The 24,531-nt window shown below is 42.7% G+C and overlaps 1 protein-coding gene across 3 annotated transcripts in view; it reads left to right on the top strand.

Moving 5' to 3' along the window:
* Positions 1–24,531, top strand: part of LOC111975021 (netrin receptor UNC5D-like) — a 221,386-nt gene that overhangs the window by 161,247 nt on the left and 35,608 nt on the right. For all 3 annotated transcript variants that reach the window (XM_070447091.1, XM_024003159.3, XM_024003160.3), the window contains exons 3-5: positions 17,655–17,798; positions 18,580–18,683; positions 24,035–24,215. In XM_070447091.1, the coding sequence (XP_070303192.1) occupies positions 17,655–17,798; positions 18,580–18,683; positions 24,035–24,215 (429 nt within the window). The remainder of the gene's footprint in view (positions 1–17,654; positions 17,799–18,579; positions 18,684–24,034; positions 24,216–24,531) is intronic.

The following is a 24,531-nucleotide window of genomic DNA, read 5'->3' as shown; positions in this document are numbered from 1 at the left end:
TATACAAAAGTATGTGGACACCCCTTCAAATGAGTGGATTCGGCTATTTCAGCCACACCAGTTACTGACAGGTGTATAAAATCTCAAATTTCTGCTCTGCTAGAGCTTCCCCGGTCAACTGTAAGTGCTATTATTGGGAAGTGGAAACGTCTAGGGGCAACAACGGCTCAGCCGCGAAGTGGTAGGCCACACAAGCTCACAGAACGTGACCGCTGACGTGCGTAGCGTGTACAAATTATCTTTCCTAGTTTCAACACTCACTACAGAGTTCCAAAATGCCTGTGGAAGCAACGTCAGCACAAGAATGGTTCGTCGGGAGCTTCATGGAATGGGTTTCCATGGCCAAGCAGCCACACACAAGCCTAAGATCACCATGCGCAATGCCAATCGTCGGCTATAAAACTCGCCGTGGTATAAAAAGCGTCGGCTGGAGTGATATGAAACTCGAGTGGTATAAAAAACGCGTTCTCTGGAGTGATGAATTACGCTTCACCATCTGGCAGTCCGATAGACGAATCTGGGTTTGACGGATGCCAGGAGAACGCTAGCTGCCCGAATGCTTAGAGCCAACTGTTAAGTTTGGTGGAGGAGGAATAATGGTCTAGAGCTGTTTTTCATGGTTCGGGCTAGGCCCCTTATTTCCAGTGAAGGGAAATATTAATGCTACAGCATACAATGACATTCTAGACGAGTCTGTGCTTCCAACTTTGTGGCAACAGTTCAGGAAAGGACCTTTCCTGTATTAGCATGACAATGCCCCTGTGCACACAGAAATGATTTGTTGAGATCGGTGTGGAAGAACTTGACTGGCCTGCACAGAGCCCTGACCTCAACCCCATCGAACACCTTTAAGATGAATTGGAACACCGACGGCGAGCCAGGTCTAATCGCTCAACATCAGTGCCCGACCTCACTAATGCTGTTATTGCTGAATGGAAGCAAGTCCCCACAGCAATGTTCCAACATCTAGTGGAAAGCCTTCCCAGAAGAGTGGAGGCTGTTATATCAGCAAAGGGGGGACAAACTCCATATTAATGCCCATGATTTTGGAATGAGTTGTTCGATGAGCAGGTGTCCACATACTTTTGGTCATGTAGTGTATTTACATGAGCCTTTTACTTAATTCTTGTGTGTATGGAACATTTCTGGGATCTTTTATTTCAGCTCATGAAACATGGGAACAAACTTTACATTGTGTTTATATTTTTGTTTAAGTATTGACTTAGGGGTGTGAATACCTATGTAAATGAGATATTTCTGTATTTAATGTTCAATAAATTAGCAAAACTGTCGAAAAATTATTGTGTGTCGATGGGTGAGAAAAATGTATACATTTAATGCATTTTCAATTCAGGCTGTAACACAACAAAATATGGAATAAGTCAATGAATTATTTCTGAAGGCATTGTATGTGAGAGGGAATCATAATACATTTGTTCCAGTGAGAAATTATTCATCACGGTTTGTTCCGAGAGAAGTATTTATGATGTTATGGATGGACTGCTCCTTTGATGCTGTTAAAGGCCTAGGCAGTCAAAAACGATTTGCCAAGAGTGTGCAAAGCTGTAATCATGGCAAATGGTGGCTACTATGAAGAATCTCAAATAAAAAATACATTTTGATTTGTTTAACACTTTTTTGGTTACTACATGATTCCATATGTGTTATTTCATAGTTTTGATGTCTTCACTATTATTCTACAATGTAGAAAATAGTAAAAATAAAGAAAAACTCTTGACTTTTGACTGGTGCTATATATTTCCCCCTGAGGTTGGAATAATACTGTGAAATTGTGATGATAAATGCCCTTTTAGTGCAAGAGCTGTAATTTCAGCCTGTTTTGGTGGGATGGACTTTTGGCCTGCCTGGTGACTTGGCAGTACATTGGTTAATAGGCCAATAAGAAAGAGATTGCCAAACCTCTCTGCCAGTAAAAGCTAGTTTTCAGTTTTCCCCTTCCCACTCAGACCACTCCCAGACATTACTAGCTAAATTCTTGCTTGATAAATTGCTCTTTGCTAAGAAGCTATTTTTGTTTATTTTTGACAATTTTCATTGAAAACAATCACAGCTAGGGTACGTAATTATTACCCATAAATGATTTGATATTGAGATAAAAATGGCTGGATTGGTCCTTTTAAGATCCATTATTCCTACTACCGTCTTTTATGTGTTTTTAATTAAGCTAGTTAAAATCTCCTTTATCTGGGGTAAATAGTCGATGTGCCTTAGGGAATCACACACCAGTGGGCCCCATATATACCCATATATTCCATAAGGACTCAATGCCCTTGGATTAAAGAAAAGTCACCTACCTTTCTTGTTGAGTCTGTGCATAGTGAATGTTATTGTTGGCGGGCAGTGAGCAGACAAAGCCGCTTGCTCTCTCCCACATAGATTGAAGGCACATGGAGAGTGGCAGGTCCAGACAGGCCTCGACACTATGGGGGAGAAGAGGCCTGAGAATAGTAGATGAATAACCTTGGTGGTTACAAAGACAAACACACACACACAGCTGCACGCTTCCCTGACCATGTTTTCTTTCCCTGTCCTCGTTCACTTCCTTTCATGGATCTTACTGAGACAACTGGGTTTGTGTAGGCCAGTGGTTCTCAAACTTTGACCTGCAAATGTAGCATGTCATTACAGCCATAAACATTTCCAAATGAAAGATACATAAATACACTGTGTTTTATACCTGCATTTTGAGCTAAAGGTTATACATGTCAGCAGCCAATATCAACTAGGGATATCTTGTCACGTCTCTGGAGTCCAAAGCAAGATCATATGGCCTACCTGTATGCAGCAGGCCTACCTGTATGTCTGTAGCTGTGATCGGTCCAGAGGGGTTCTGATCTATGAGGTAGCAGGGTGTGGTGTATACAGCGGAGGAGTCCGCTTTTAAGTTGCAAAAATCTAAATGATATATTACATTTTTCACAGCATGGCGCTTATCCTGTTCAATAAATGGGAAAATAAAACTTAGCTCGGTTTAGAGCACTTCACTTATTCATTAACTCAAGTCTTTCGTCAAACCTTAAATCAAATAGTCTCTGTCGTGGCTAGGCTTGGCTTTAGCTTTCGGCTATGGGAATCAACTCACGCACTTTCTTTGTCTTTTGGTCCGTTCTTTGTCTTTGTCTTTCATGTCCTCTGCTTTCCTTTTCTTGTTTCTTTGTTCTATAGTGCTCCTTGTTTCTTGGTTCTATAGTTCTCCTTGTTTCTTGTTTCTATAGTGCTCCTTGTTTCTTGTTTCTATAGTGRTCCTTGTTTCTTTGTTCTGTAGTTCTCCTTGTTTCTTGGTTCTATAGTTCTCCTTGTTTCTTGGTTCTATAGTTCTCCTTGTTTCTTTGTTCTGTAGTTCTCCTTGTTTCTTTGTTCTGTAGTTCTCCTTGTGTCTTTGTTCTATAGTTGTCACGTTCCTGACCTGTTGTCTTGTATTTATTTAGTTGGTCAGGGCGTGAGTTGGGTGGGTTTGTCTATGTGTGATTTTCTATGTTGGGATGTTTGTGTTCGGCCGGGTATGATTCTCAATCAGAGGCAGCTGTCAATCGTTGTCCCTGATTGAGAATCATACTTAGGCAGCCTGGGTTTCACGTGTGTTTTGTGGGTGTTTGTTCCTGTGTCAGGTTTTGTGCCACACAGGACTGTTTCGGTTTTGTCTTGGTTGTTTTGTATTTTGAAGTGTTTTGTTGACTTTCAGTAAATAATGAACACTAACCACTCTGCGTTTTGGTCTGACCCTTACTCCTTCTCCTCATCCGAGGAGGAGGAATTAGACAGCCGTTACAATAGTTTTCATTGTGTCTTTGTTCTATAGTTTTCATTGTGTCTTTGTTCTATAGTTCTCTTTGTTTCTTGGTTCTATAGTTCTCCTTGTTTCTTGGTTCTATAGTGCTCCTTGTTTCTTGGTTCTATAGTTATCCTTGTTTCTTGGTTCTATAGTTCTTGTTTCTTGGTTCTATAGTTCTCCTTGTTTCTTGGTTCTATAGTGCTCCTTGTTTCTTGGTTCTATAGTGCTCCTTGTTTCTTGGTTCTATAGTGCTCCTTGTTTCTTGGTTCTATAGTTCTCCTTGTTTCTTGGTTCTATAGTGCTCCTTGTTTCTTGGTTCTATAGTTCTCCTTGTTTCTTGGTTCTATAGTGCTCCTTGTTTCTTGGTTCTATAGTGCTCCTTGTTTCTTTGTCCATGCGTTCCCCTCCTCCTGCATCTCCATTGTTCTGTTTTTCCCCTTAATTGCTCCCATTTATTCACCTGCGCCGGAAATAAGAGGTGTGCTCGGCATAGCCGCGGAAAGTAGAGGTTCTAAAGGTTCTGCAGCACCCCCTGATAAATCATTTTTTTAAAATAGTGATCCCATAAAATGTGTGAACTGGGTCTTTATTACTCCTGTATGAGTGGACCAAAATAGTTGTCAGCAGCGCAGGGAGCAAAAATTCCCTCTGAACTTTTTGGTTTTAAAGCACATATTTTGGAGACACAAATTTGGTGCAATACCATAGGCCTATGTTGGTAACCAGATTGAATAGGCAAAGGCATAAATATAAAATACAAATAGTAGGCCTATATGTAGCCTATTCAAATATGTATGAAAAATGTGTTTATCTCATTCAGTTTCACACCCCTCCCAAAACCTTCTTGCGACCCCCGCAGTTTGAGAACCACTGGTGTAAGCAATAGCTCCACCAGCAACTAGTTTTACACCATATTTCTTTCACATAATATCCAGTCCTATCAGATCAGTGAAAGAATGTAAATGAGGGCAGATGGAAGGGAGCATATTCCTGGAATGAGACCCAGGAGCTATGAGTCCAGGACAGAGGAACACCATTAACATGTAACCTACAAACAGGCAGAAAACAGTAAATAAGCAGCAAACAGACCACAAACAGGCAGTAATCCTGCTGCAAAGAAGCAACAAACAGGCAACAAACAGACAGCATACAGGCAGTGACCTCAGTCTCACCTCACACTCAACTCTCCTATATCATGAGTGTTGGATTGCTTTTACCATTATGTAATGGGCACTAAAGCGAGGATTGATTTTATCTTTGCCCCAGGATTCCTGTGTGACACTGTTAATGGTGGTGTTAACTGAATGTGCCCAGACAATACAATACACCTCACACACATACCGTACCCTATACAGAATAGGCTCCTTAGGGGTGATATAACTTTATTCCATGCCAGACAGGACTGGGTGTATTGAGGCCTGTGTTATATTTGTACAATATATCCCTTTTGTTGGGTAGGTACTGAAACCATCACATTTCTATAGAGTGCACCTTGAGGTCTGTCATGGGCTCAGATGGCATCTGTCTGTGTCGGACACTTTCTTGACATGTTCAAATAGTGGACTCAGTCTTTCTCCTCTCAATTGTTCTCAGAGTGCATTTAATGGGCAGTTGGAGGGCCTCCCGGGTGGCGCTGTGGTCTAGGGCACTGCATCGCAGCGCTAGCTGTGCCACCAGAGACTCTGGGTTCGTGCCCAGGCTCTGTCGCAGCCGGCCGTGACCGGGAGGTCCGTGGGGCTACGCACAATTGGCCTAGCGTCGTCCGGGTTAGGGAGGGTTTGGCCGGTAGGGATATCCTTGTCTCATTGCGCACCAGTGACTCCCGGTCCAAGGGAGCCAGGTGCACAGTGTTTCCTCCGACACATTGGTGCGGCTGGCTTCCGGGTTGGAGGCGCGCTGTGTTAAGAAGCAGTGCGGCTTGGTTGGGTTGTGTTTCGGAGGACGCATGGCTTTCGACCTTCGTCTCTCCCGAGCCCGTACGGGAGTTGTAGCGATGAGACAAGATAGTAATTACTAGCAATTGGATACCACGAAAATTGGGGAGAAAAGGGGGTAAAAATAKATTTTAAAAAAAATTAAAATTAAAAATGGGCAGTTGGAGCACAACTAGGGTTTTGCATTGAGGTTTTGTGGCCACTAAAAAGTTAGCTTGCGCCAGGGTATTGGCAGAACAATTGCTGCAATGCAACAAGACGCTGTGGCATCTTCTAGCAATAGTTTAAGAAAATCTGTACTGTGATTTTTTTTAGTGCCCACAACTGTACTGAACGTGGGCTTGCCTATACATTAAGGCATTGTATACACAAGTCAATTCATTCTATTGTTTACATTTCTGAACCTAGTCAATAATAATTTACTTTAGGTTCAACCCAGGACATCCTTGAGCAAACACTGCTTCCCAGCAAACAAAACAAACATAACAGTGAAGTCACGAATTCTGAAGAATAATAAAACCCTTTCTCCATCGCCCACTGAAAACAGTATGACATCGCTTCCCTTATCTAGCCACAGATGGAGATGAAACTCAACTTGAAAACTTCTGTTCCAATATTTCCTGTACGAGTGGTTGCATTTGCAATTAGGTAAAATCTTTCCCCCACAACTATTGCAGCATAATGCGCTTTTGGCTCACTTGCTAATTCTCTCTGCTTATAATGCCATGGATCCAAATAAGCTATTAATGGTCTGTGTTTCTTTTGTAAGACTTTTGATTTCATTTTAGCAAGCTTTACATTGGATATGATTTTGTTGTTAAGAGGTAAAGAGGAGAGTTGGCTCTGTCAGTGTTGTTGGCCTCTAATTCCAGAGTTAAACAGTGGGCATTGGGCCTAATGGATGTGGCAGGCAATCGCCTTATCTGGATAGAACAGCCTATCTCTCTGCAGTGAGGAATAAAAATGGTGCATTATAAAATATCATGTCCCCAAATGCAGGAAATTTATTTATTTTTTCTAGCAAGCTTAAAGCTTGAATCGTGTGTGTGTGTGTACGCACATGCGTGCAAGCTCGTGTCTGTGTGAGTGGTTAGAGTGTGTGTAGGTGGGAAGAGGCTGTCTGATTTCGTAATAGATTTTCTGTATTAATGCATTAAAGGCCTCGTCATTGTTTTAGATAGGCCTATTTTAAAACAGTGCTTGCCTTGTGTGATCATTCTTTATTTCTACCCAAAGGTAGTGACATTAATGTGCTAATGCTGTTTCTCTCCTCGACTAAGAGGTAAAGGTTACATCCTCAATTGTGCTCAAAGTGTTTACATTTACCATGGCTGCCTTAGTAGACTGCGATAAACACGTGCGCACCCACAGATACAACCTCAACTGCAACAAGTTAGAACTCCTTAATGGGTAGACATTGTTGATAGTTTAAATTAGTGCGGTAAGATCGGGTCAAATACGTCACCCTGCTTCTCTCTCATTTATCTGTGGTTAAAACGTCTCGATTTCTACACACGTTTTGTATGCCAAACCCTCCAGTGCCTCCCCTGTGAATAACTTTAGCAGGAAGCAGAAAAACGGGTGTTGCCAGAGGCCAGTCATGGTTCTCTTAGAGGGTTGGATGATGTGTTAAGAGCGAATGAGGAGGTTTGGTGGAGACATCAACATGCGCACTGTGCAGGTGAAGGAGCAATGGCTAAAGCACTCCATGGGGACCTTCTGACTTTGTAATACCAACGTACTTACAGTGGACTCTGGAAGTGAAGTGTAGCTCCATGAAATGGCTCAGTGAAAAGGCTTATATTGCAAACCAATATAAGGAATAGGGTGCCATTTGGGATTTAGCCTTATTTGATAATCCCTAGCAGGAAGATATAGCATCCGTTGGTTGGTTAATAGATCAAGAGCGGGATCCAGCCTCTTCTTATGCTCTTCCTCCTGTCCAACTCACAACATAAGCTGAGCCATGGCAAGACAACATAGCAAATCCATAGGAAGAACAGATTAGTCTTTCTTTGTCCCCTCCAACTAGGCTCACACCACCCTAACCTCCATTCCTATTTCATGTTTTTCGGCCAATAGCCATGGCTTAAGTTTTTCTTTTTATAATTCTGCCTTTTGGATCGCTTTGTCACTTGTAAAACCACTTAGATTTAAAAAACAAAAGAAAAGTTGGGTGTAAGAAATCAAGAGGGTTTAGTTTAATAAGTCCTGTCAACGGTGCTCTGCCTGTAAACAAAAGGGGTGACATGACAAAGTGCCAAAGCTCGGGTCTGTCTCTCAGGCACACCACCTGTTCGTGGATCGGTATTCCTCAAGAAATGTCTCTCCGACGCTAGATATTTCGGACGCGCTACTCTCATTAGCATATTACTTGTGATTTTTTTTTGGGGGGGGGGGGGGGCGCGTTCGGGCCCGGGGGGGGGGGCTTTCTGTGACGTCATTAGTAATGACTTTCTCTGCTATCTCTTCACCCCATACTCTGTCAATTGCCATATCTTTGCAAGGGAGTTATGAATTATGTTTGTGTCTCACTACACATTGTGACTGGTGCTGGCTGGCTGTAGTAGTGATTGGAGAACTTTCACAGAATCTACTTGTCCATTAAGGATATAATCATGTCGACAGAGATGTCTGTTAATAAAACAACATTTCCCATCAGAATTTGAATTTGTTTGGACGATAGCAGTGGACCGAGTTCCAACAACATTTTTGCTGTAAAATCAATTTGGATACTAAAGGTATCTACTGTACGCAGTCTACGCAAACTGAGCCGACGGAGATCCGTTTGCGTCGCTCTCTACTTAGTTCTACATACATTTGTGTGTTTTGAATATTTTTAAACGCGACGCAAACAGACCTCCATCGGCTCCATTTGCGTAGACTGTGTAGAGCCCTTAACAGGTGGCTGAGGTTGTTTGTTAGCATCATTGATACACTAGTCTTTCTTCAGAGCCATAATGTAGAGCGTATTCATAATTGTGGCGATGAATGTGTATCTTGAGTACTTTTCTGTATCTCACCCACAAGCAACAGCATTAATTAGGGCCCTATAAAATCTGTGATCTGGGAAATGCGGACGGAATCCAGATATTAGAACGGAATTCGACAATATAAAAAAAAATATTGAAATTTCAATCAATCAACTAAATTAGATGTTTATTTTATTTGCCCAAGATGATAAGACATGAACAAAATGCATAAGTGATTGTATATTCCTTTGAGGCAACGGCACAGGACAAACAGATTTCTCGCATGGAATAGCCTTCATTTCTCAGAACTAGAATAGATTGACGAGTTTCAGAAGAAAGTCCTTTGTTTCTGGCCATTTTGAGCCTGTAATTGAACCCACAAATGCTGATACTCCAGATACTCAACTAGTCTAAAGAAGGCCAGTTTTATTGCTTCTTTAATCAGCAAACAACAGTTTTCAGCTATGCTAACATAATTGCAAAAGGGTTTTCTAATGATCAATTAGCCTTTTAAAATGATAAACTTGGATTTGCTAACACAACATGCCATGGGAACACAGGAGTGATGGATGCTGATAATTCCATTAAAAAAATAATCAGTTTCCAGCTACAATAGTAATTTACAACATTAACAATGTCTGCACTGTATTTCTGATAAATTTGATGTTATTTGAATGGACACAAAATGTGCTTTTCTTTCAAAAACAAGGACATTTCTAAGTGACCCCAAACTTTTGAACTGTAATGTATATCAAATCCGTTCTCTAAGTTGAATTATTATGTGATTAAACTGATCATGTAAACATTAGTAAACTAGGAAGTCGGGGCACCACGGAAAATGTTGAGATTACAAAGTTATAATTTTCCGAATATAACTCTTCAGATATTTTAATGTCTAATCAATTGGTCTTCTATTAATTAATTATTACCTTGTCAGTTCTCATTACTGAACATCGCAAACCCTTGGATATCTGCACGGACCCTAGTTTCCATAATGAATRAGCAATATATAAATTGGCAAAATTATTTATTTACTAACTAACTAATCACAGAAATACATAACAAACAAACAGTAGATATTGGTTACTAACAATGATAGAAAAGCTCCTAGTGGGGTATGCCGATAAGATGACTTGGTAGACAAAAGAAAGGGGTAGGGACTGAGAAAGAGCGGGAAAGACTAAATGGATTCACTACACACAGTCTATAATTATATTCATTGATATGCTAATCCTTTGCACATGAACGTCCGCTCATTCGAGAATAATTGCAATGTATATATTTACGACCCATGTCGTTGTCTTCTCTGTTGGAATCCTCAATCGTCATGTAGAGTTCATTAGACTGACTATCTGGTTAGCTTTCCCAGAAGTCACAATGTATTTTGTGGTTGTAGGTGGTTAGAATGGTTATTTCAGAGTACTATTCAAAAATGTTCTCATAGAATAGATGCTTCGGCAGTTGTCGGTATTCTCGTTCTAGACTTATGTCATTTCTAGCTGCAGAGCGGACGTTCAGACTAGTAATTATACGTCAAAGATTTGCTCTTATTCTGTAGTGATCTATAGTCTCAGAGTTTAACCATTTCCAGCTGTGTAGGCAAAACTACAGCTGTATTATCTCCGTGGCCTATAGAATTATAGCCATTCCAACTTGGGGACTCTGTCCCGGCGTTCCCTGACTTAATGTATATTTCGTAGAAAGTGGGTTTTATCCTCTGTCGAAGAAGGGGCTGTTCTATGATCCCTAATGTGATGTCTTGGCTCACAATGGTGTGGCCACTGACTAGTTAATCTTTATAGGAAAATCCATACTCTCATTTAGAAGGTTAACATTACATTACATATTTTCACAAATAGTTTCATGTTTAATCACATGTTTCACAATATTTAGATGTAAACCTGACAGCTGGGAAATGTACACTTTAAGAGATACAGTTATGTGTGTTTCCTGTGCTTCATGAGATCACCAAATGAAACACACTTGTCATGACTGCCCCTTAAGTGTCCATGGACCATTCCCACATTCTCAAAAGTAGAAATATTGTTTAGTTCTCCCATTTTGGGGATTATGAGTTTTGAACTAAGATAAGCACTTTGTTCTGGTAGACTCTTTCCCTCAATACTGCATGGCAGTTTCAACCAGGTATTTATGACCTGTCATAAAACTGTGGAGAGAGAGAGGAGGGGGGGCTATGATCCTCCCCGCAGGGCACATCATGACAAGTGTGATTTTGAGGCTGAAAACAGGGACAAATCTGAAACCTGTAAAAACAAAACGGAGAAAACAGAATTTTAAATAAATAAATAAATGGAATTAAGCAAAAAATAAAACCGATTCTATAGGGCCCTTATTAATCCATCCATCCATTGAAATATATTTTTAAAATGTATTTAACCTTTATATAACTAGGCAAGTCAGTTAAGAACAAATTCTTATTTACAATGACGGTCTACCAAAAGGCCTCCTGTGGGGATGGGGGCTAGGATTAAAAATACAAAATTAAATTAAAATATTGGACAAAACACACATCACAACAAGAGAGACACCACAACACTACATAAAGAGAGATCTAAGACAACAACACAGCATGGCAGCAACACATGACAACACAGCATGGTAGCAACATGACAACAACATGGTAGCAACACAAAACATGGTACAAACATTATTGGGCACAGACAACAGCACAAAGGGCAAGAAGGTAGAGGCAACAATACGTTGCGTGAAGCAGCCACAACTGTCAGTAAGAGTGTCCATGAAGATAAATGGAGATACAACTGTCCAATTTGTGTGTTTGTTGCAGCTTGTTCCAGTCACTGGCTGCAGCAAACTGAGAAGAGGAGCGACTCAGGGATGTGTGTGCTTTGGGGACCTTTTACAGAATGTGATTGGCAGGATGGGTGTTGTATGTGGAGGATGAGGGCTGCAGTATATATCTCAGATAGGGGGGAGTGAGGCCTAAGAGGGTTTTATTAATAAGCATCAACGGGTGGGACTTGTGGCGGGTATACAGAGATGACCAGTTTAGAGAGGAGTATAGACTGCAGTGATGTGTCCTATAAGAAGCATTGGTGGCAAATCTGATGGCCGAATGATAATGACCATCTAGCCGCTCGAGAGCACCCATACCTGCCGATCCATAAATTACGTCTCCGTAATCTAGCATGGGTGGGGTGGTCATCTGAATCAGGATTAGTTTGGAAGCTGGGTTGAAAGTGGAACTATTACGATAGAAGAAACCAAGTCTAGATTTAACCTTAGCCTGAAGCTTTGAAATGTGCTGAGAGAAGGACAGTGTAACGTCTCCCAAATATTTGTATGAGGTGACTACCTCAAGCTCTAAACCCTCAGAGGTAGTAATCACACCTGTGGGGAGAGGGACATTCTTCTTACCAAACCACATGGCCTTTGTTTTGGAGGTGTTCAGAACAAGTTTAAGCGCAGAGAAAGCTTGTTGAACTCTAAGAAAGCTTTGTTGTAGAGCATTTAACACAACATCCAGGGAGGGGCCAGCTGATTATAAGACTGTATCATCTGCATATAAATGGATGAGAGAGCTTCCTACTGCCTGAGCTATGTTGTTGATGTACATTGAGAAAGACGTGGGGCATAGGATTGAGCCTTGGGGTACTCCCTTGGTGGCAGGCAGTGGCTGAGACAGCAGATGTTCTGACTTTATACACTGCACTCTTTGAGAGAGGTAGTTAGCAAACCAGGCCAAAGACCCCTCAGAGTCACCAATACTCCTTAGCCGGCCCACAGGAATGGAATGGTCTACCTTATCAAAAGCTTTGGCCAAGTCAATAAAAATAGCACCACAACATTGCTTAGAATCAAGGGCAATTGTGACATCATTGAGGACATTTAAGGTTGCATTGACACATCCATAACCTGAGCGGAAATCAGATTGCATACCAGAGAGAATACTATAGACATCAAGAAAGCCAATCAGTTGATTATTGACAAGTTCTTCCAACACTTTTGGCAACATAGAAATATAGAAATAGAAATAGGCCTCTTACAGTTAGGATCAGCTTGATCTCTCCCTTTAAATAAAAGATGCACCGTGGCTGCCTTCCAAACAATGGGAACCTCCTCAGAGAGGAGAGACAGGTTAAAAAGGTCAGAGATAGGCTTGGCGATGACAGGGGCAGCAACCTTAAAGAAGAAAGGGTCTAAACCATCTGACCCAGATGTTTTTTGGGGGGTCAAGTTTATGGAGCTCCTTTAGCACCTCAGACTCAGTGACCGCCTGCAGGGTGAAACTTTGTAGAAGGGCAGGGGAAAAAGAGGGAGGAGAATCGGGGCTAGTTACATTAGAAGGGGTGGGAGATGAGGAAATGTTGGACGGGCAAGGAGGCATTGCTGAGTCAAATAGGAATCCTGGCTAAATGAGGTACGGCCATGTGCTCCTTGTCAGTAACAATGACATCATCAACATTAAGGGACATGGGCAGCTGTGAGGAGGCGGGTTTATTCTCCAGGTCTTTAAACGTTTTCCAGAACTTCTTGGCGTTAGACCCAGAGAGAGAGAATTGCTCCTTAAAGTAACTAACCTTGGCCTTCCGGATAGCCTAAGTGCACTTATTTCTCATTTGCCTGAACGAGAGCCAGTCAGCCTGAGTATGCGTGTGCCGAGCCTTTCGRCAAATGGAATTCTTGAGGTGGAGAAACTCTGCAAGATCACGGTCGAACCAGGGGCTGAACTTGTTTTTAATTCTCATTTTCTTTATGGGGTTGTGTTTGTTTACAATACCACTGAAAATATCAAAAAAGAAGGTTCAAGCGTCTTTGACAGCTGATTATATACCAATTTAGGCCAGGTCATGAAGGAAGGCTTGCTCATTAAAGTTATTTAGCAAGCGACTATGACAAAAAGTGAAAAGAATATGGCATCACAACAAACCTGCCAAGAGAGGGTCGCCCACCAAAACTAATGGACCAGGAAAGGAGGGCATTAATCAGAGAGGCAACAAAGAGACCAAAGATCACCCTGAAGGAGCTGCAAAGCTCCAGAGTGGAGATTGGAGTATCTGTCCATAGGACCACTTTAAGCCGTACACGCCACAGAGTTGGGCTTTAAGGAAGAGTGACCAGAAAAAAATCCTTTGCTTAAAGAAAATAATAACCAAACACATTTGGTGTTCGCCAAAAGGCATGTGGGAGACTCCCCAAACATATGGAAGAAGGTACTCTGGTCAGATGAGACAAAAATTTTGTTTTTTGGCCATCAAGGAAAACGCTATGTCTGGCACAAACCAAACACCTCACATCACCCCGAGAACACCATCCCCACAGTGAAGCATGGTGGTGGCAGCATCATGCTGTGGGGATGTTTTTCATAGGCAGGGGCTGGGAAACTGGTCAGAATTGAAGGAATGATGGATGGCGTTAAATGCAGGGAAATTCTGTTTCAGTCGTCCAGAGATTCGAGACTGGGACGGAGGTTCACCTTCCAGCAGGACAATGCCCCTAAGCATACTGCTAAAGCAACACTCGAGTGTTAAAGGGGAAAGATGTAAATGTCTTGTAATGGCCTAATCAAAGCCCAGACATCAATCCAATTGAGAATTTGTGGTATGACTTAAAATTGCTGTAAAAGGTGGCTCTACAAAGTATTGACTTTTTGGGGGGGTGAATAGTTATGCACGCTCAAGTTTTCTGTTTTTTTTTGCCTTATTTCTTGATTGTTTCACAATAAAAAATATTTTGCATCTTCAAAGTGGTAGGCATGTTGTGTAAATCAAATGATACAACCCCCCCAACATCCATTTTAATTTCAGGTTGTAAGGCAACAAAATAGGAAAAATGCCAAGGGGGTGAATACTTTCGCAAGCCACTGTAGCATAAAGCTCAATAAAAATTATAACGACTTGGGGCTAGCCATTGTAAGTTCAGAGTCGCTCGCCTCAACAGTGCGTGTGTGCTGGAGGCAAACGAAAGCTCGGGAGTGTGGCGGGGGTACCTGTACCAGACAGGGGAGACAGGCCAGGGCAGACGGTGAACAGATCGCCAGGTGGAATCCAAGCAGCAGTGCAGCAGGCAACAGGAGTAGGTGTCACACCCACTTGGGAGAAGCTTTTTTCTGGAGGCAGATTCCTTGTAGAAAATGCCAGGGGATGGTCTCTGAACAGCAGGAGGGGGCTTCAAAGGCCAGGTTGGATGGTGTTTTCAGCTTTCGGTTTCTTTGCCAGAGCATTTGCTGTATAGCTTGGAAATAGGAATCTTTGGTAGTTCAAATCCTTCCAGGTAATTTTGTCCACAATCAGGTTGTAGGTTTGAAGTTTTGATTTGGAGTGAAGGTTATGTTGTGGAGGGTAATATGCTGTATATGTCCTTGCCGAAAAATATACGTTTATCATCTAAATCTATCATTTTGTAAAAACATGCTGAAAAATGCGAGCTCACATGTAGCTGTCTCTCTCTCTCTCGCTCTCTCGCTCACATTAATACCCATGTTAATATCCACATTAATATCCATGTTCCCTGCAATTATATAGTGTGGAGTTGAATTGTTATTTATTCAAAACTCTGATATGCTGTGCAGTAAATGTGCTGTTATGACTCAATGAGCATGTCAGATTAGGCTGCATTTGTCATTTATTGTTGTGTGCAGTAGAGGAGAGCGGGGTGGGGGGGTGTTAAGAGACTCGGACTGTGTCCCAAATTGCACCATATTCCCTATATAGTGCACTATTTTTGAGCAGAGTAGTGCACTATATAGGGAATAGGGTACARTTTTCTGTCATAAACCCCCCACATTGCATCTTTTCTTTAATCCTGTGTTTGGGAAGCCTGCAGGCTATCGAGGCTCTGAAAAGGAGGAAAGAAAGCACACATGACAGATCCCTAAGCCCATGACTCATAAACAAAATGGAAGCCTTTAACAATTCTAAACTATGTGACAGGTCTGCATAGATATCAGTTGCCGAGTTTTGCGCTGCGCCGCTAAGAGGATTTCAGAATAGGGAGAGTCCATTTGTACAGACACACTTTAATGTGCTTGTTCTAAAAATGTGCTGCGTTTGCATTGTGCTAGCTGTGCTTGTGTCACTATGGCATATGTACTATTATTGTGTCATGGTTACTGTACATACTAGAGTATTCTTTTGAAGCAGGTCTGATGTTAAGCTTGTTAGTGGGGATTATGTTGCTCTAGGCAACTATTTTTCTTGTTCGCAGTATTTTGCATCACGCACAACAGAATCCTAAGAGAGGCCTAGGGGACTGCCTATTTAATCTGTAATGCATTTTCAATACCCAGCATAGAGGAAAGGGAGAACAGAATAACATTAGACACACTGATTGGAGCAGTGTGTCAGGCCACCATAAAAACCAAATGTATTTTTAAAATTGTATTTTGGGAAACCATTGATCAATACTACCAGACAGACTTTCTAAATATTTGATCAGACCCCACCCTCCTCCCCTTTAAATATGTTGTTAGGATCTCTCAACTATGGTTAGCACATTCCAAGGACTGAGCACTAGAGGTCCTATAAATGTTTCTAGTACTTTGCTGCTATCTCTAAATAGCCCTCAGGTGGTGAGGGTAGGTAACAACATCTCCACCCCGCTGATCCTCAACACTGGGGCCCCACAAGGGTGCGTTCTGAGCCCTCTCCTGTACTCCCTGTTCACCCACGACTGCGTGGCCATGCACGCCTCTAACGCAATCATCAAGTTTGCGGACGACACTACAGTGGTAGGCTTGATTACCAACAACGACGAGACGGCCTACAGGGAGGAGGTGAGGGCCCTCGGAGTGTGGTGTCAGGAAAAATAAACCTCACACTCAACGTCAACAAAAACAAAGAGATGATTGTGGACTTCAGGAAACAGCAGAGGGAGCACCCCCCTATCCACAATCGACGGACAGTAGTGGGAGGGTACTAAGGTAAGAAGTTTAGTCCTCGGCGTACACATCACGGACAAAACTGAATTGGTCCACCCACACAGACAGCGTTGTGAAGAAGGCGCAGCAGCGCCTCTTCAACCTCAGGAGGCTGAAGAAATTCGCTTGTCACCAAAAGCACTCACACACTCTACAGATGCACAATCGAAGACAGCCTGTCGGGCTGTATCACCGCCTGGTACGGCAACTGCTCCGCCCACAACCGTAAGGCTCCCAGAGAGGTAGTGAGGTCTGCACAACGCATCACCGGGGCAAACTACCTGCCCTCCAGGACACCTACACCACACCCGATGTCACAGGAAGGCCATAAAGATCATCAAGGACAACAAAACCACCCGAGCCACTGCCTGTCACCCCGCTCATCATGCAGAAGGCGAGGTCAGTACAGGTGCATCAAAGCAGGGACCGAGAGACTGAAAAAACAGCTTCTATCTCAAGGCCATCAGACTGTTAAACAGCCACCACTAACATTTAGTGGCTGCTGCCAACATACTGACTCAACATCAGCCACTTTAATAATGAATTGATGGAAATGTATGTAAAAATGTATCACTAGCCACTTTAAACAATGCCACTTAATATAATGTTACATACCCTACAATTACTCATCTCATATGTATATGTATATACTGTACTCTAATCATCTACTGCATCTTGCCATCTTTATGTAATACATGTATCACTAGCCACTTTAAACTATGCCACTATTATGTTATATACCCTACATACTCATCTCATATGTATATACTGTACTCTATACCATCTACTGCATCTTGCCTATGCCATTCTGTACCATCACTCATTCATATATCTTTTGTACATATTCTTTATCCTTTACACTTGTGTGTATAAGGTAGTAGTTGTGAATTGGTAGGTTAGAATTAATCGTTGGTTTATTACTGCCATTGTCGGAACTAGAAGCACAAGCATTTCGCTACACTCGCATTAACATCTGCTAACCATGTGTATGTGACAAATAAAATTTGATTTGATCTAACCAGTAAGACCCTTATTGGATGTTTCTTTCCACTATGCAGGTCTGAAGGTGCGTGAGGTGCTGATCAAACGTGTCCCTCAGCAGGTGGAGGACTTCCACGGCCCAGAGGACTACTGGTGTCTGTGTGTGGCCTGGAGCCACCTGGGCACCTCCAAGAGCCGCCAAGGCCACGTACACATCGCATGTGAGTAGCCTACATAACAATGCACATTTTAGTTTTTGCGCTAGCACTAACATATTTGATTCAACTAATCAACAAGCCTTTAGTTTAATCAGGTATGTTAGTGCTAGAGCACAGAACCAGGCTTTGGAAACACTGACCCATAGAATTAGAATTAATAGAACGGGTGTCTCCATTCAGGTCAATTTTGCCATCATGGGTGACTGGTGGCCATTTTGAGTGTTGCCAGTAGAATTGCCATGGTTAGAGGTTCGATCCCCATCCTACTCATTATATTTATATGTTAAATACCACACAGTCTCACATTACGGTGAATGGACAAAACTGCACTGCAGGAGTAAATAGATTAAAGCAGAGTGCAACGTGAGAAAAAATGAGTCCATGGCATATACTGTAAAGCTTCATGGGCATATTATATAGTATATGTACTCATCAGCCAGTGCAGTCTATCCTCCAAATGACCTTGGGAACCGCAGATGAGTGGAAGAAGGAAGGAAGGGAAGGAAGGAAGGAAGGAAGGAGAAGGAAGGAAGGAAGGAAGGAAGGAAGGAAGAAAGGAAGAAGGAAGAAAGGGAGAGAAGACAGGAAGGAAGGGGGAGCGACGAGCTCCTGATCCATCCAACCCCCCCAACCCGTTTCTCACTCGCAAGGTTGATACTGTGTCCAAACCAAGGGCAGGGCAAGGCAGGAAGAGTGGCAGTGGCAAGTGGTGTTAGTGATGGGGAGATTGAGGGCAGGCTGGACATGGCACGGACTGACAGCAGGGTGTTCTCTCCCCACACAGACTTGAGGAAGAACTTTGAGCAGGACCCCCAGGGGAAAGAAGTGCCAATCAAAGGGATGATCGTGCTGCATTGCCGCCCCCCAGAGGGAGTGCCCACGGCAGAGGTAAGACCCCAGCTTCCCAGTCCTTAACACTTAACACCCCTCCAACAAGATGAGAGCCTCTCTGTGCAGGGGAACAGCTTACCTTACACTCCAGGCTGTTGAAATACTCTAGATTTGAGAATTTCAACTCTTCGCAGCAAGGGGAAACTGTCTGCTTTGAAAATATATTTCTTCCCAACTGTGTAATGTGAGAGGTAGGCATATACTACACACTGTGATTTGTTATAATGACAGTGTTGTTGTTGGATGCACCTATCTTTTGTTGATGTTAATTGCTGAAAAAGAACATTACTCCAATTTTAATAATTGTAATGGTTCTAGTTTCTTACAGTATATGCAATGGGTGCATGGCCCATGAGCACTATGCACAMGTTTATATAGATTGGTGTCTATTAATTGAGTAGCATTTAGATAACTGGTCAGTAGTTCAATCAGATTTCAACCAAAAAACAGATAAGATGTATTTTTTGATGACGTTGAAAAGAACCCCAGGCTGTAGTGGCGCCACAACACTACGATGCAGTACCTTAGACCGCTGCGCCACTCGGGAGCCCACACCTTAATGTGAGATGAAACACATTGAACTGACTCAGAAATGGGAACCCAGGCTATGACACAAATAAATACTGAAAAATTGCAGGGCTCCGTCCCCTTTTCCTTATATAGTGTACTACTTTTGACCAGTGCCCATGATGCACTATATAGGGAATAGGGTACCATTTGGGACGCACTCGCACAGGGTGAGTGTTTCAAATGTAATTGGACACAAATGGGGGGGGAAACACATTGGATTAAAAAATAAATAAAAGCACACTGGCGTGCTGCTGTGCGAGTATTTGTACAACATGCTATTTTCATTACTGCTTTTGATTAATTTAGCCAATTTAACTGAAACTGTAGAAAAGGAACTAAACTTAGCTTGTTAAACTCACTGTTATTCCATTGTGGAAAACAAAATGGATATTACATTCCACATGTAATTGCCTTCCTTTCATGTTAGTTTCTCCCACAATACACACACTTTACTGTTCACATCAATCAAAGGGAGTAATTGTAAATGGGTGATGCTATTGATTTACTGTAATTCATTTCAGTGAATTGCTACTTTTGGGGCGTATAAAGAATTCAATGTTAGCCYCCTTGATGGGGAGTATTTATGTACTCCGTTGAATTCATGTTTTGGGAAAGGTACTCTATACTTAACTATATTATATTATACTTAGCTATATAAGTTAGCATATAGCAGCACCCCCACACATTCAGCCTTATGTGCCCACATGCTTCTAATTCCCTAGCTCTGCTCCCTCTGTTATTTCCTCACAGTTCCTCCAAGCAGGGCCAGATCTAGCCTTTTGGGGGCCCTAAGAGAGATTTTTATCGTGGCCCCCTAGCAGTGAGGTCCCTAAGCGGCTGCTTATGTCGCTTATGCCTGGAGCCGGCCCTGCATCCAAGACAGCAAATGATGAGCTTCATTATTAAGCCAAGCAATTACATTCCCAAGCTTGGTCAGGCAGTGTAGTGAAGAGCTCTCCCTGCTCCCTCTATTTATTTCCTTAAGATAAGACAGATCTAGGTGGAATAGGAATGTGCTGCAGCCACTTTGCTCAGCGGAGGAGAGGTAGCATTTGGGACGCAACATGGAGGCGGGCCAGCTACACAACCCCACTTTGTGTTCCCTTATCTTTTTTGATTAACCTCCTGGCTGGTGACCACAGCAGCGGTGGCGATAGCTCCATCACAGCCCTCCCCTGTCTGTATGTATGTCAGGTTCACACAGACATGAACACACAGAGGCAAGTTCAAAGCCTTTGATTTGGCTCAATCTGTGTGTGCGTGCTTGTGCGTAAACTTCTGGGTGGATTACTAACACATTTGGTGGTGGCATCCAACACAGTCTTCAGTAAGCCCCCATGTTATCTTCCTGTCCCTGGGGCTTGTCTTTCAGAGTTGTTTAATCCATGTAATTGTCTTGATCAGATATACAACAATTTAAAAAGTTACCCCACCCACACTGTCACAGGCTACGCCACTGGCATCTACGGACCTTCCATGGCTCCTCAYCACTGTTGGCTGAAGGGGAGCACTACGAACTCTGTTAGTGTCCCAAATGGAATCCTATTTCCTAGTGATGGGGGGGYAAAATTGATACAGTTACATATTGGGATATTATTGTTGACGATATATTGTATCGTTTTGACAATATTATTTTTTACGCTAGTTGGCTATACCTGCACCTTAACTCATTCATAGCTTGTTCTCCATGTTCTTTTAAAATACAGAGCCAATTTGTTTTCAGCACTTTTTAAATTTGATTTCTCAGCCATACAGTGAACATTGAATCGTAAAAAAAATCACAGTATGGAATCGCAATACAGATAGAATCATGAGAATCACAATACATATCGTATCGGCACCTAAGTATCGTGATAATATAATTTTGTGAGTTCCCTGGCAATTCCCAGCCCTWCTATTTCCTACTATTTGACTACTAATGTAGTGGATTTCTTTTGACTCGGGCCCATAGGGCTCTGCACAAAAGCAGTTCACTATATAGGAAATACGGTGCCATTTGGACACACCCTGTGAAATCCTCCGAGAATCAGCCATGACACGATGACTCAGCATTTCTATGCTCTTACCTGTTAAAAAACTTTAGAGTGCTATTACCTGTTTAGGCACTTTAGAGTGTGTCACCTTGAAACTACAGTAACTGCACAGGAGAGTAGGGAAGGGACAAAGACCCAGTCGTACAGTAGTGTCACCCAGAAAAGAAAAGCTGCACACTCTCAGAGCCAATGCAATACATTTATCAACACTTCCACAGCTATGCTGCTGTGTCACCCACCCATGTGTCTCTAAAGGCGTCTGCCTGCTAGGTTCGGATTGCTCCTAACGTCTACACTTTCTCAAAATAGTCTGAATTAATATAAGATAGCTCAAGAAATATGTAATGAATTTATAATTTTTGGTGCACTATTTCTCAATTGAAAAAATGTGCATGAAAATGAGTTTTCTCTCGTTGAACGACAACAAACTTAATCGAATAATCTTTACTGTTGACCAATCACCGACGAAGCAGCGTAGACTTCGGCTACCAAAATTTGGCTTGCCTCAAGAAAAAAACGTGTGTGCACGAACAGCCGAAAAAAACCTTGCCAAAGACGAAAATGAAAAAAAATGTCACAAATTGTTGTCATAATATACACAAACTGTTTCGGATTGGAAGCATGAGGAAGCTTTACTTGTCACCCACCCACCCAGGGCACTGATTGTATCTACACTATATATACAAAAGTATGTGTACACCCCTTCAAATTAGTGGATTCGGCTATTTCAGCCACATCCGTTGCTGACAGGTGTTTAAAATCGAGCACACCACCATGTTATCTTCATAGACAAACATTGGCAGTAGATTGGCCTTACTGAAGACCTCAGTAACTTTCAAAGTGGCACCGTCATAGGATGCCTCCTTTCCAACGAGTCAGTTTTTCAAATTTCTGCCCTGCTAGAGCTGCCCTGGTCAACTGTAAGTGCTGTTATTGTGAAGTGGAAACGTCTACGTGCAACAATGGTTCAGCCGCGAAGTGGTAGGCGACACAAGTTCACAGAACGCAACCGCCTAGTGCTGAAGCGTGTAGCGAGTAAAAATCGTCTGTCCTCGGTTGCAACACTTTCCTGTTTCAGCATGACAATGCCCCCATGCGCAAGGCAAGGCCCATACAGAAATGGTTTGTCGAGATCGGTGTGGAAGAACTTGACTGACCTGCACAGAGCCCTGACCTCAACCCAATCGAACACCTTTGSAATGAATTGTTACTCCGACTGTGAGCCATGCCTAATTGCCCAACATCAGTGCCCGACCTCACTGATTCTCTTGTGGCTGAATGGAAGCAAGTCCCCGCAGCAATGTTCCAACATCTAGTGGAAAGCAGAAAAGGGGGGGACCAACTCCGTATTAAAGCCATGATTTTGGAATGAGATGTTCGACGAGCAGGTGTCCACATACTATTGGTCATGTAGTGTATCTTTATCTCAGTTTGACATGGTGACAGCTAATCCTTCTGGGGTCCAAACACACAACAAAAATACATTAGTCATAAGACTTTACTGTCACCCACTCAAGCCTCAGTCTCCTCTCCCCTCCAGGAGATTAGAGGTCCTCCCTTGCCCACAGTCCTCCCGGGCCCCAGACCCCCACAGACACACACAGCCTCAACCTGGAGAAGATGACCATCACTCCGTTGGCTCAATCTTCATCATAATGAAATCACAGGACCCCCTTGTGTCTGTGTGGGGGCCCTGGAAATCTGCTGTCCGTCAAGCCTGTAACACTGATAACCGCATCCTAATTGAAACAAATGRGCCAATTAGGTAATTCATCTCTCACATCCTCCGCCACACACTTACAGGGCTAATTTGTCCCGCCACAGTTTCTCTTCTTCCTTCTGCCGGGCGTATCTTTTCATCATTACCCTAAGGCTGTTAGCAGCGGCAGGCGACAGCCCGGGAATGTAGAGCAAGTGCTACAGATCAGCAGTGAGGGCCAGGCAGATTGTGCCACTCTTTAATTGCCTCTTTCAACTTGCAAATTTCCCCTGATCAAATTGAAATAAATACATGAAGTGGAAAATACTTTTCTGTCGCGTCATCCAGTCGGCTCTCATCCAGTGATACATTGTTTTAATCATGGAACATTAGAGTAAATTCCCAGTCTTTTCCCCCTTATCTTTTAGCTTTAGTACATTAACAGCTTGCCTCTGATGCCACCCTGCTAAAGGGTATCTTTTAATTGCACCTTGGAATCTGGAATCCAATGAATGTGTTTTCCAAGGCTTGTTTAAAGTGAAGGGAAAAAAGGCTATTCCCAGTTCTACTCTTTCTAGGTCATACAGTATAGTCTTCAATGACATCAGAATGGTTGCAGTTTAGAGTAGCCCTGCTGCAGTGAATACAGTAGGCCTATCCATGAAAAATGATTGTGAGTATGGGTGTGTTTTGCGTGCGCCCAGCGCAATGCAATGAGTACGCGCGTTTTTTTGCAGTTCGAAAACACTCCATGCGTTTGCTTTTTAGGAGCGCCCTATAAACCCATCAACCAACCCTATTCTTCCAGTGTGAATGCAATTTGCAAAAGCAGCGATGCAGCTCCATATACCAGGGTAGGAGCAGTAAAGCATTACTAAGTTTGTAATTCATAATTCGTTTTCCTCTCTGTGTCTTTGTTGCTGGTAATGGGTATGGCCCTCCTCTCACTGCCTAATGGCTGTGGTCACGTGATTGGGTGATGTGGTTTGGTTGTATAGGTRGTGTGCTATAATACGTCTGTAATAACTCTCTCACTCTCTGGGCAGGTGGAGTGGTTGAAGAACGAAGAGCTAGTGAGCTCCCTGACGGATGACAACATTGACACCCGAGCTGACCACAATCTCATCATTAACGAGGCACGACTGTCCGACTCGGGAAACTACACGTGCCTGGCCAGCAACATTGTGGCCAAGAGACGCAGTGCCACAGCCACTGTGGTTGTTTTTGGTAAGGCTCCGGTCACGGCTTCAGCCACTAGCTGACTGTGTTTGTCTAATGTAGACCTCGTTTCCCAGACACAGATAATGGAGAATCTTCATTGAACATGTTTTGTGCGGCAGTAGGCTTAAATCAGTGCTAGCGAACCAGCCCAAAGTGTTTAAGGTGCGCCTCAAATCAAGTTGCTCTGTGTTTCATGCCCCCCACACAAATGAATGAGACCCATCTCAGTGTTTTTGTTAAGAAAGATGTTAGATAAATGTATTATTCAAGGAGTTAATTCACTGCCTTCGTATTTATGAAATGTTACGAAAGGGAATGTGCT

Source organism: Salvelinus sp. IW2-2015, linkage group LG15, assembly GCF_002910315.2.
Source record: "Salvelinus sp. IW2-2015 linkage group LG15, ASM291031v2, whole genome shotgun sequence".
Lineage (NCBI taxonomy): Eukaryota > Metazoa > Chordata > Actinopteri > Salmoniformes > Salmonidae > Salvelinus > Salvelinus sp. IW2-2015.
This window is presented reverse-complemented; position numbering and strand designations above follow the sequence as displayed.